Source organism: Capricornis sumatraensis, chromosome 13 (assembly GCF_032405125.1).
Source record: "Capricornis sumatraensis isolate serow.1 chromosome 13, serow.2, whole genome shotgun sequence".
Classification (NCBI taxonomy): Eukaryota; Metazoa; Chordata; class Mammalia; order Artiodactyla; family Bovidae; genus Capricornis; species Capricornis sumatraensis.
This window is the reverse complement of record NC_091081.1, coordinates 28,480,638-28,493,637: the sequence shown is the minus strand read 5'-3', so window position 1 is coordinate 28,493,637 and position 13,000 is coordinate 28,480,638. Positions and strand designations below refer to the sequence as shown.

Genomic DNA, 13,000 nt, shown 5'->3' with positions numbered 1-13,000 from the left:
AATGCTGGACTAGAAGAAGCACAAGCTGGAATCAAGATGGCTGGGAGAAATATCAATAACCTCAGATATGCAGATGACACCACCCTTATGGCAGAAAGTGAAGAGGAACTCAAAAGCCTCTTGATGAAAGTGAAAGAGGAGTGAAAAATTTGGCTTAAAGCTCAACATTCAGAAAACGAAGATCATGGCATCTGGTCCCATCACTTCATGGGAAATAGATGGGGAAACAGTGGAAACAGTGTCATACTTTATTTGCTGGGCTCCAAAATCACTGCAGATGGTGATTGCAGCCATGAAATTAAAAGATGCTTACTCCTTGGAAGGAATGTTATGACCAACCTAGATAGCATATTCAAAAGCAGAGACATTACTTTGCCAACAAAGGTCTGCCTAGTCAAGGCTATGGTTTTTCCTGCGGTCATGTATGGATGTGAGAATTGGACTGTGAAAAAAACTGAGTGCCAAAGAATTGATGCTTTTGAACTGTGGTGTTGGAGAAGACTCTTGAGAGTCCCTTGGACTACAAGGAGAGCCAACCAGTCCATTCTGAAGGAGATCAATCCAGGGTGTCCATTGGAAGGACTGATGCTGAGGCCGAAACTCCAATACTTTGGCCACCTCATGCGAAGAGTTGACTCATTGGAAAAGACTCTGATGCTGGGAGGGATTAGGGGCAGGAGGAGAAGGGGACTACAGAGGATGAGATGGCTGGATGGCATCACCGACTCAATGGACATGAGTTTGGGTAAACTCTGGGAGTTGGTGATGGACAGGGAGGCCTAGCATGCTGTGATTCATGGGGTCGCAAAGAGTCGGACACGACTGAGCAGCTGAACCAAACTGAGGGAAAGCACATGTATGGTGACTGACAGAGTATCGTGCTCCTTCATTAGTGGCCGTTATTATTGTGCATCATCACACACTTATGGAATGCATCTTCTCATTATCATTTTCACTATCATTCTGATGACCATGATGATGATAAAATATATTAAAGTAAATCTCAAGAGATCCTTCTCAAGGTAGTTGGCCTTGTGGGAGCCACAAAGAGGATCCTGCCAACGTGGCTTAACAACTTGGTATCTTCATTAACTTCAGCTTCAGAAATGAACAGAATGTATGTTTCCCGTTTGTCTTCATTCATTCATTCCTTGAACAGACTTTTAAAAAGCATCTACTAAAACCGTATGCTAGGTACTGTTCTCTAACTTGAGGATGTAACAGTGAATGAAATAGATAAAAATCTGTGCACTCATGGAACTTACATTCTACTGAAAAGAAACAGTCAGTCAGTTAACAAAGAAGTATTAATAGTATATCCTGTGGTGAAAAGTGCTAGAAAGAAAAATAAAGCTAGGTAAGGGGACAGGAGAGCAGCCCAGAAAGGGGAGAGGAGCAGTATATGGAGAGGAAGGTGGCCGGTTTTGAACAGGGTCGTCAGGTAATTCCCTCCTGAGATAAGCTCTTAGCAAAAACCAGAAACAGGTCAGGGGGTGATGCAGGGGGATATGCAGAGGAATATCTCCCTGAAAGAAACAATGAAAGATCTCAGGGCATACATATGCTTGATATACTTAAGGAACAACAAGGAGCCCTCTGTGTGGAGCAGAATTAGCAAGAGGGAGAGGTCAGAAGATGAGATGGGGTTGAGGGAGGAAGAAGACTTTGTAGGGCCTCTTGGTCCCAGAGAGCAAGCAGCAGTGCTTGGAAGCATCCTAAGGCATAACACCAAACCACAGTCAGTTCCTGTACTCCAAAATTCTACCCAAAGCCCTTTGAGAATCTGACTTCTGAAGGAGGAGGTTGCTTATGGAGCTTAGCAGCTCAATATACCATGTCCTTGAATCCTCAACATATCCTGTAATATTACAATTATCCCCATTTTGTGATTAGGAAACTGACTCAGAGATCACAAGTTCCTTGTCCAACATGGTGCAACTTATACGTGTCAGTTTGGATCTGAATCTGTTAACCAGAATTTTTTTCCAAACTCCTTAAACATCATTGCTTTGTTATCTGAAAACATGAACTGAGACCTATGCACTTTTCGGAAATTTTGCTTCAGATAAATAAATATCATGGTCTACTTTCCCCAAATCCTGCTCTGGCTCACAGGGGTGAGAGGAGGTCTAGCTAAAAACAAAACAGAACACCGCATCTGGAAGAGCAGTGACAACCTGAACTAAGTGTCAGGAGACACGGATATGGGCCCTCTTGAGGATTATCTTACACTAACAAAAAATCAAAAACAGTCTAAATGTTCACCAATGGGAAACTACTTCAATTGGCATAGCAATATGATGAAAAACTAGGCTGATCCTCAACATTTTACATGTCAATATACATAACCACATAAAATTTTTAGGGGCTTCCTTGGTGGCTCAGATGTGGGAGACCTAGGTTCGATCCCTGGGTTGGAAAGATCCCCTGGAGGAGGGCATAGCAACCCACTCCAGTATTCTTGCCTGGAAAATCCCCTGGACAGAGGCACTGGGCAGGCTACAGTCCATGGGGTTGCAGAGACAGACACGACTGAGCGACTAAGCACAGCATAGCACAATTTTTCATTATATTGCTATGCTGATTTAATTAATTTCCCATTGGTGAACATTTAGACTGTCTTTCATTTTTTGTTAATATAAGACAATCCTCAAGAGGGACCATAAAAATTTGATGTATTTATGTGTACTGACATGGGCTTTCCCAAAGCCTCAGGGGTAATGCAGGAGACTTGGGTTTGATCCCTGGGTTGGGAAGATACCTAAGAGGAGGAAATGGTAACCCACTCCAGTATTCTTGCCTGAAAAATCCCATGGACAGAGGAGCCTGGAAGGCTACAATCCAAAGGGTTGCACAGAGCCAGACATGACTGAGCAACTGAGCGTGCACACACACACACACACTGAGCGCACACACACACACTGAGCGCACACACACACACACACACACTGAGCGCACACACACACACCCTGACATGACCAGGCTTTCCAGGTGGCACTAGTGGTAAAGAACCCGCCTGCCAATGTAGGAGATGTAAGAGACATGGGTTTGATCCCTGGGTTGGAAATATCCCCTGGAGCAGAGCATGGCAGCCCACTCCAGTATTCTTGCCTGGAGAACCCCATGGACAGAGAAGCCTGGCAGGCTACAGTCCATAGGGTCGCAAAAAGGCAGACATGACTGAAGTGATTTAGCACACACCATAAATATTAAGTAGAAAAACAACTGGATTAGAAACAGTACTGGTGATATCTCATTTTGGAGAAGCTGATTTACATTCAAGAGCGGATTTACATACAAGATACTTGGATTAAATCTATATTTTTCTCCTCATCAGCCTGAGAATGTTCCAGATTATAGAAAAATAATGAAACATTATTAATTTAAGCCTTTGCATATTTCATCAAGTTCAAGAAAATCTCCTTCCACACTAAACCAATTATTTTCAAATTGCTGCCTGATTGCTCCCTATGGGATATCTCCTAAAAGGCCTCAAAAATTGAATTTTGTGTTGCTAATCAAGGTACCTCCTTTGTGTAAAGCCAGAGGACTGACCTGGAAAGAAAGCAAAGATGGAGACCAAAATGCTTTTGATCTTATTTCAGTGGTAACAGTGTAACATCTTTGGTGAGAAATAAGCTGTTTTTCATTTATTCTGTTTTCAAATTCCTGCCTTTAGTATGTTTCTTAAAAGCACTGTATTTTCTACATACTTTATTTTTAGGTGAGCATTTAAAATTATCTTTTGGTTAAAAAAATGTTACCCATCCTACTTTCTTATATCACTTTTTAATCTGGAATATTCCTAGTAACACACTTTATATTTATTTTAATAATGATGGAATTTTTAAAAAGAGTATGAATATCTTAATTCATCATTTGACCATCATTTAAATATATCTATATAACATATAATGTTAAATATATTCTAATTCTATATGAATTTCAAAGAGGCAGATAAACAGAAGTTTGGATATTTGGATTTGATGTTGCAACTATGTTGTATTTAAGGTTTCAATTTAAATAGTTTAAAAACTCACCTCCTCCTTGTACCCAGCCATTCCTTACCACTCGATGGAAAATGGAACCTGTGTAATGTAGCTTGATGCCACTTTGGGAAAACCCTGCTTTTCCTGTGCACAAGATCTGAAAATTTTTACATGTTTTGGGACATGTATCAGAAAATAGCTAAAAATAAAGATAAAAGTTTTCAAAGATTAAACATTTTGATAGAGATTCTCACTCTCCCCAACTTATTAAAAAACAACCACCAAAATCCTCTTACCTCAAAAATCAATCTTCCAATTGGATAAAGATCAATAGAAATGTCCAAGAACACAAAATTATGCTATTAAAATTAAAGAGAAGAAGGTAATGCAGGTCAGTGTTTCGGAAGAAAGTTTTAGAAGTGACCAGAAATACAACATAATAATGTTTTCAGTGTTCAGATGACTGACAGCATTAACATAGATGATATAAGAGCAAAACCAAACGAATGACTTTAAAGTCTGCTCCATTTTATTATACTACAATTTTATAACCTAAGTAACATGGTTTTTAAAACCTTTCAGTAGTAAATCGCATTCACCTATCACACAAGGCTGAGAACACACGGCCTAAATAGCAACCACATCACAACTGGGTGTGGAAAGGGACACTGATCAGTCCCTTTGGGAGAAAGAGCAGACTGGGAAGCCTTTTCTTTCTTGAGTAATTCTGGAAAAAGATCCACATGAGCCCATAGGTTTGGTTACCGTGTGTTCTGGATTTTCAAAAACTGCACAGATTAGCTAAGCAGAGCCACACCACAGTCTTTCTGAGTAGAAAAATAAGGCCACTGTATGCATAGGTACTATGCCAGGGGTAGGGAAGAGAGGATGCTGTAACTTTTTAGTTCTTTCTTTCATGACCTCATACTCCCAGATGCCCCAAGCTCTTATTTTCAATTGACATCCTTTCTGGTAGAGGCAGCTAACATTTGTGAGCCCTTGTCTAGCCCTACAAAGAGGCACCCAAAATGAAAACACTGTTCTCCATCACAGTGGCATTCGTTTTGGTAGCAAACCACATCTAATAGAATACACTGCAACTCGTAGGCACCATTCTGCTACGTAAAAATGCTGCCTGATTGAACAAATACATAATTTGCCCTGCCTTATTTCTTAAGAATCTAGGAGGCATAAATGAAATCACTTCTAAATGTATCACTATTATTATTTTATGTCACTCTTTTTTTCGGAGAAGGCAATGGCAACCCACTGCAGTACTCTTGCCTGGAAAATCCCATGGACTGAGGAGCCTGGTAGGCTGCAGTCCATGGGGTCGCTAAGAGTTGGACACGACTGAGCGACTTCACTTTCACTTTTCACTTTCATGCATAGGAGAAGGAAATGGCAACCCACTCCAGTGTTCTTGCCTGGAGAATCCCAGGGGTGGGGGAGCCTGGTGGGCTGCCATCTTGGGGTCGCACAGAGTCGGACACGACTGAAGCGACTTAGCAGCAGCAGCAGCAAGCTCTTTTTTAAATTAAAGACTAAGATAGTATTATAATACCTGGTATCCAGTAATGAAGTATTTATATCCATACTATTAATAATTATGATTATGTTTGTGCCTCTCTCCTGTATTACAACTTAATTATAAAAGAATATTATAACTTTAAGAGGCATAATATGGTAAGCTTCACAGGTTTAGGAGGAAAAAGAGGACGTATTGGAAGTTATGATTGACTTCTAAAATGCGTGAGTCCATTCAGGGATTATTAAACTTCCCTGGGCATCAATATATTATCTTTATGTGGTTGTCAAGTGTAGATAATTTTAGAAATCCTAATGAAAACAGAAAAAGTGACTTTTAACACAAGGTAATGTCACCTATCAGCCAAACCTAATTATCTACTCTATCATTCCAAATCAGAAGTAAACAAGTCTCCCTGGGTTTAACTCAGCATGAAAAATCTAGCCTCTGGGCAAAAAACCCAAGGATTTTCTCTAGAATCTGGGTCCTCTTTCCTCACCCACTAATTAATTCAGGCTGCCATTATTTCTAGCCCACACTACTCCAGCAGCTTTCCAAATGGCCACCCTGCCATTAAGCTTTCCCTGCGCCACCCTGTTTGGCCTCAGCCCTGAACTTTTTTCTAAAGCACTAAAGAAGGTTAATGTCATACTTCTGATGAAAAGTTCTGTTGGCCTGCTTTCTTCTAGATAAAATCAAACTCCCTGGTTAAGAGTGGACAGTAAGTTCAACCTTTTCTTAGTGGATCTGGTTTTGGAGGTTTTCTGTTTTTTGTTTTTGTAAAACAAAAAAATAGGAAAGGTAAGCAGCTTTCCTATTTGGGAAACTCCTCCCAGGGTTGCACCAGCCTCTGCAGAACATTCTGTCTTTCCCCACCATGTGAGAGCCAGGGTGTGGGCACATAACCTGGGCTTGACTGGTCAGGTGCTTCTGCCTGGGGCCTTCGACCTCTGGGGAGCGGCACAGACCCAAGAAGAACAGAGAAGTTATGCTCAGCAAAGGCGGCAGGGAGACCCAAGGGCCAGCAGGCACGCATGGCAGCACCCTGGCTGCACTTGCCCGGGGCGTGACTCTGGCCATGTTTTCCCGCTGCCGGGTCTCCCTTGGTCCCTGCCTGCTTTCCAAAGCTGGCTCTCCAACTTCCTGTCAGTTGTGGATTTACCAACATCCCTCAGTACATACTTTTTCTCCTTAAGTTAATCAGAACAGCTTGGTACCGTTGGCACCAAGAATCCCGACTGATGCTCTCATTTCCCCAGCCTCCTTCCCACTCATTCGGGCCGCCTTACTGTCCTCTGCCGTCCCCAGAGCACACCATGTAGTTTGAGACTCTTGGCCCTTTGGGAATGAACTGCTATGAATGTTAAATTCCTCTCCACGCCTTAGAGTTTGGAGCATTTTGCAAGTGTACTGTTTATTCAACAAAATATTCACTGAGCACCTCCTATGTTTCAGGTTCTGTTCAAGGCAGTGGTTGAGTAAGGGTGACTGAGACAAGGTCTTGGCCATTGCATGGCTCAGATCCTAGCTCTGGGTCTTTATGTAGGCACAGGGCACCATGGGCATGACATGATTTTCAGCATGTGGCAGCTGTTGCTGCAACAAGGTTCATGAGCAAAACTGCATCTGTTTACCAGCCTCACGGAGGTGGCCCATCCCACCCTGACGTCTGTCTCTTGCTCTCTGGACCTCAAGCTTCATGACCGTCCTCTACCATTGGAAACCCGCAGGGCCATCGCTCGCTGCTCCTCCTGCCACCTGGGTGTCACCTTTCTTCTCAGACTTGCCAGTCTCTCCGTGCAGGAGCTCTCACTTAGGTATTACAACATACTAATCAAAATATTTCATGCTCAAAGTGAGTAAAGGATAGGTTTGACTTTGTCTGAGGGAGGAGGTCTTAATATTTTTAAATAGATGCCAATTAACACACATAAGCTTCTCGTGGAGAGTTGAAATGTTTGAACAGGGATGCTTCTTCTGCCTGTGTCATCTACCTGCTGTGAGATAGGCTGGCTTTACATACCACCAAGCCAAACCCCACCAGTTCTTTGAAACTAAAGATCACAAGTTCATTGAGAACTTAACCTAGTCCTTTTATATTCCCTTTACTAGGTTTGTCAGTAATTAGTGCTTAATCAATATAAATGCTCAAAGATTCCACTATTTTCCTTTTTTAAAAAATTAGCGTAACTTGCCTTGGTGTCTCTTAAGAATTTGGCAGAATAATCCACAGTAAGTGCTTCGTAAAGTGCAGGAGGCTTAAAATCAACTATATCCCATACTTTGTGGGCCCATTTCTGTAGATCAAGTGCATCACCCAGGAGCTTATCATTAATAAAACACATCACATAGGAAGAATATTCCCAGACTTCATTCTTAAGTTCCTGTAAAGGAAAAGGGCCAAAAAAAAATAATAATAATAATGGGGGATGGGGATGGGGCGTGAACCTTGCTAAACCCACAAGCCAGAGCTTCAATCAATCCCAGGACTGAACCTTTAAAAAAAATGTATTTTTTGCCATCTTCCAGAATTTTGCTCTCAAAGGGAATTTAAGAACATTTCAAAACTCTGAAGGTGCTGAAATCAATAACCTAAAAGTAATCTTTAGAATGGTACAATCTCAGAAAATAGATGGTAATCTGGTAATAAAAGTCAGTGTGCATAGCATACTTGTTATATATGAATATAAAAACAAAATGCAGTCCTCTAGCTTCATTTCCGGAGCACATTTTACTGTATGCATACTTGGTTAGGGGTCCTAAATAAGACACGGTTTTCAATGCCAAGGATGGAAAAGACTGCTTTTTGATGGAGGGAAGTCAGACCAGGTGAGGAAATGCCTCCTGAGGGCCAGCAGGGTTTCTGGGACACATGAGGGGCAATGAGGAAGGTAACTCAACATCTTTAACACTTTTAAGTCCTAAGCCCTTCAAAATTAAGTGTGTAAGTGTTTTCATCCACACAACAGTGACGGCCAGTGTGTTAAACCTCAGTGTGTGGCCACTAAGTAACGTCACCTCGGAGGAGATCTGGTTTATTATTACCCAGTGCCAGTCCTGGCAAAACTATGCATCATCTGGGACAGCTGTTCTCCAGTTTTAGTGGGGAGTCAGAATCATACCTGAGCCCCACCCCAAGTTTCCGATTCTGGGATGGGGCCTAAGAGTGCATTTTTTTTTTCTTTTTTACCAGCATCCCATGAGATGCTTCCAATTTGCCTTGATTCATGGACCTAACATTCCAGGTTCTTGTGCAATATTGCTCTTTACAGCATCGAACCTTGCTTCTATCACCAGTCCCATCCACAACTGGGTGTTGCTTTTGCTTTGGCTTCATCCCTTCATTCTTTCTGGAATTATTTCTCCACTGATCACCAGTATCATATTGGGCACCTACCGACCTGGGGAGTTCATCTTTCAGTGTCCTATCTTTTTGCCTTTTCATACTGTTCATGGGGTTCTCAAGGCAAGAATACTGAAACGGTTTGCCCTTCTCCAGTGGACCACATTCTGTCAGGCTATGGTTTTTCCAGTGGCCATGTATGGATGTGAGAGTTGGACTATAAAGAAAGTTCAGAGCCAAATAATTGATGCTTTTGAATTGTGGTGTTGGACAAGATTCTTGAGAGTCCCTTGGACTGCAAGGAGATCCAACCAGTCCATCCTAAAGGAGATCAGTCCTGGGTGTTCATTGGAAGGACTGATGCTGAAGCTGAAACTCCGATACTTTGGCCACCTGATGCAAAGAACTGACTCATTTGAAAATACCCTGATGCTGGGAGGGATTAGGGGCAGGAGGAGAAGGGGATGACAGAGGATGAGGTGGTTGGATGTCATCACCGACTCGATGGGCATGAGTTTGAGTAGATTCCAGGAGTTGGTGATGGACAGGGAGGCCTGGCGTGCTGTGGTTCATGGGGTCACAAAGAGTTGGACACGACTGAGCGACGGAACTGAACTGAACATGAGATGCTGCTGCTGCTGGTCTGGAGACTGCACTTGAAGAAATGCCAGTTTGGGGAATGGCCTGCCTTTAGCTGCCAACATGCTCCATTCCCGGCTCCTGTTCCAGGAGGAGCTCACTTCCAGTTCCTCGCTTGTTCATGCTGAACTGTCAGTCACTGAGATAGCCCCTGGGTCAGTACTCCCTGGAATGTTTACATTTATCAGGGGTCTCCCATTTTACAGGACACAAAACTTGAAAAAGGAGAGGAAAAGTTTACCTGTGGATATTTTAGTTAGCCTGGTAGGAGAAATGCAGGAACAAACAGACTTTATTGGGAAGCTGAAGGCTATTACATGCCTTCTCTGGGTGTCTTCTATATATAAGGAGCCCTCATCACCTGCCTCAAGATAGCGGGCTGGACCCGATGGTTTCTAGGGCTTCCCAGCACTAAGATGTATGATGCTCCCTTTTTTGGAGGTGGGGGAAAGGCCTTCCCGAAGGTTCAGAAGCCATCCCTCAGAGTTGGCGTTACATTCTGCTGAAGCATAAGGCCACCTCAGACTAACCTCATATGTGCTAAGAAGCACTACGTATAACATAAGACAGTGCTCTTTTTCTAAAAAAATATTTATGTATTTGGCTGTGCTGCATCGCAGTTGTAGCACACGGGACCTTTTAGTTGTGGTATGCAGCATCTTTAGTCGTGGCATGCAAACTCTTAGTTGCAGCATGTGGGGATCTAGTTCCCTGATCAGGAATCAAACCCACACCCCTGCACTGGCAGTTCGAAGTCTTAGCCACTGGACCTCCAGGGAAGTCCGATGACAGTGCTTTTGTAGGAGAACAAAAGACTGAAGAGGAAGAAGAGGTTAAGGTGGCAAGTATCCAGGAGATGAGGGTCGGGTGGAGGTGGAGAAAAGAAAGACAGGAGTTAAAGGGTATGTGGGAAGAAGAAGCAGTAATGATCTAGGAAGCCTCATTGAGCCCCCGTGAGAAAAGCAGGAGAGAACACAAAACATCTCAACGTCAGCAACCCAGACTGACAGGTCAGAAACTGCAGAATGGAACCCACGCCAGTCTTCCCAGTATGGTGGGAATATGGAAAAGAATGGGTACAAACCTCGAAGCATGAAATCATGGCTCTCTTGTAGGTGGAGAACATGGTATGATCGGCAGTTTAGGAAGTTTGATGATAAATATTAAGAAAAACATTGTTTTACGTTAGAGTGCCCAACTGTCTGGGTTTGCCTCAGACCATCCTAGCTTAAATCAACCCTGTATATTCATTGGAAGGACGGATACTAAAGCTGAAGCCCCAATACTTTGACCACCTGATGCAAAGAGCCAACTCATTGGAAAAGACCCTGATTCTGGGAAAGATTGAGGGCAGAAAGAGAAGGAGACAACAGAGGATGAGATGGTTGGATGGCATCACCAACTCAACGGACCAAACAAACTCCAGCAGATAGTGAAGGACAGGGAAGCCTGGCAGGCTACAGTCCATGGGGGTTCAGAGAGTCAGACATGCCTTAACAACTGAATAACAACAATCCCAGCTTTAGCAATGAAATTTGTGCATCCCAGGAAACCCCTCCAATCCAGGCAAACCAGGACCATTGGTCACCATAGCTGTTGTAATGATTAAAGTTAATATTTATAGAAGTCATTAGAATAGAGCCTGGCATATAATAAGCACCATAGGCTAAGTGTCTGTTATATTTCTATTCGAATTACAATGAAAATGTACTGTGGCTGTGAAAATGGTATAAGACTTAAATGGTATTCTTAACTTTATCTTGCACTATTCATGTGACTGGGGAGACAGTGATCTTGTAAAGCAGCACAGTCTGCATAATAATCACAGGACATCCTCATGCAGTCAAACACAGGACAATCAAAACTGCTCTGATCAGGAGAAATGCGATCTCATCAGCCACTGAGAGATGGGGTGGGGCAGGGAAACCAGGACTGGGACTCTCTACAGGACTGGGCCAGGAGATGTATCCATTCCAGTCTGCCCCCAACACGAGCTGTAACAGAGCCAGGATGCCACCTTAGAATCCTTCATATCGCACGTTCCAAGCAGCACTACCAGTTAATTAGGGTTGGCACTCAAGAGGAAACTAATCTGCCATCTCTGGATAATCTCTGCCAGCCTTAGGGCCTGGGGTCCTCAAGGGGTACTGTTATTAGGGAGAGTGCAGAGAAAGAAGCTCCCATTTGGACATGGTTATCCTGTGTGAAGCTGATGCCTGCCCTCAGAGCTCCTCTGGGACCCCACATGCTCTCCTGCTGTTTCTGTGCTGGATACCACTGAAACCTTCCAGAATTCGGGCCTAAAAGAGTACCAAGCCATAGTAACCTGAGTGCCAGGGTGTCACAGGAAGTAGGACAAGTGATATGCAGGGAAAGAGGGATAGTCATCAGCAAAAGTAAATATCAGCATTGACAGTGTCAAACTTACCTTTATTGCTTGCCTTCCAAAAGAAAATCCTGGAAGTGTTTTACTTTTTCTTAATATCAGCTTGGTAAAATGACTGAAATAATTTAGGAAAAGTGTATAATTTAGAGAAGTAAAATCTATTTGTATGAAAATTACTGCTTTTGTTTTTCCAAAGCAATGCATAGGTAAATAATTCAGACAAAACTTTGCTCATTTCCCATACCCCAAATATCCTTTACCCTTTTTTTCTCTTGTAGATATTGATGCCATGCAAATTCTTGAACAGGAATTATTATAGGATCTTCAAATTTGGATGGATAATTACTCTTCAGACTCTAGGTTTCAAAATAGAATATTATTTTAGAGTACATTCTCTTTTAAAGTAGAAATCATTCCCCCTGATTTTTATGGAGTCTTCAGGAAGTTTCACACAGTGTACACCCAAGTCACAAAGTCTGGCTTAGATGCCCCTTGGCAGCTCCCAGAGGGCTCTATGCTTACCTCTATGAAGTCCCTCCCCAGGCCACACTTATTTGTCTCTCATCTGAAGAGAATAAGCTCCTTGAGGGCAAAGACTATGTCTTAGTTTCCAACTGGCCTCAATATTTGGTACACAGTAGACCATCCACACATAGCAACTGCATAAACAAGTGAACAAATGAGTTTATGCCAACAGTTTTGTGATCTGCCATGTTCTTTTAGGACCAGTTTTTCCCTAAATTAACTCTTACTACATCTCAGTGGAGCCATGAGTACTTTTAACTAAAAAAAAAAAAAAAAAATTTATTACTTTTAATTTACTGACATGGAGAATAACCAAAAGATATGGTTGTGGTTATAGCCCCTGGGGAAAAGAGAAGTAAATATTAAATATGTTTTGGTCTAGATATTGAGCATGTATTGACTTAATATATTTTGTTTTGTCTGTATGAATCAGAGAAAATTCTTTCTGGTTAACAATACCTGTTTAAAAAAAAAAGTTTTTTTAAATGTTAATGCTCCTTTTAATGTTATAGTTTGTCTTCTTCTAAAGCAAGAGAGGGCAGCACTTTTCTGAGCAGGTCTGAGGAGTAAATGAACCAACAGGGAAAAGT

The 13,000-nt window shown here is 42.3% G+C and overlaps 1 protein-coding gene across 1 annotated transcript in view; it reads right to left on the bottom strand.

Annotated features, from left to right (window-relative positions):
- The window catches only part of PPIL6 (peptidylprolyl isomerase like 6), a 36,061-nt gene that overhangs the window by 20,807 nt on the left and 2,254 nt on the right, over positions 1-13,000 (bottom strand). Inside the window, exons 2-5 of the mRNA XM_068985476.1 lie at positions 12,146-12,241; positions 7,713-7,901; positions 4,286-4,348; positions 4,041-4,188 (exon numbers count right to left, since the gene is read on the bottom strand). Coding sequence (XP_068841577.1) covers positions 4,041-4,188; positions 4,286-4,348; positions 7,713-7,901; positions 12,146-12,241 — 496 coding nt within the window. The remainder of the gene's footprint in view (positions 1-4,040; positions 4,189-4,285; positions 4,349-7,712; positions 7,902-12,145; positions 12,242-13,000) is intronic.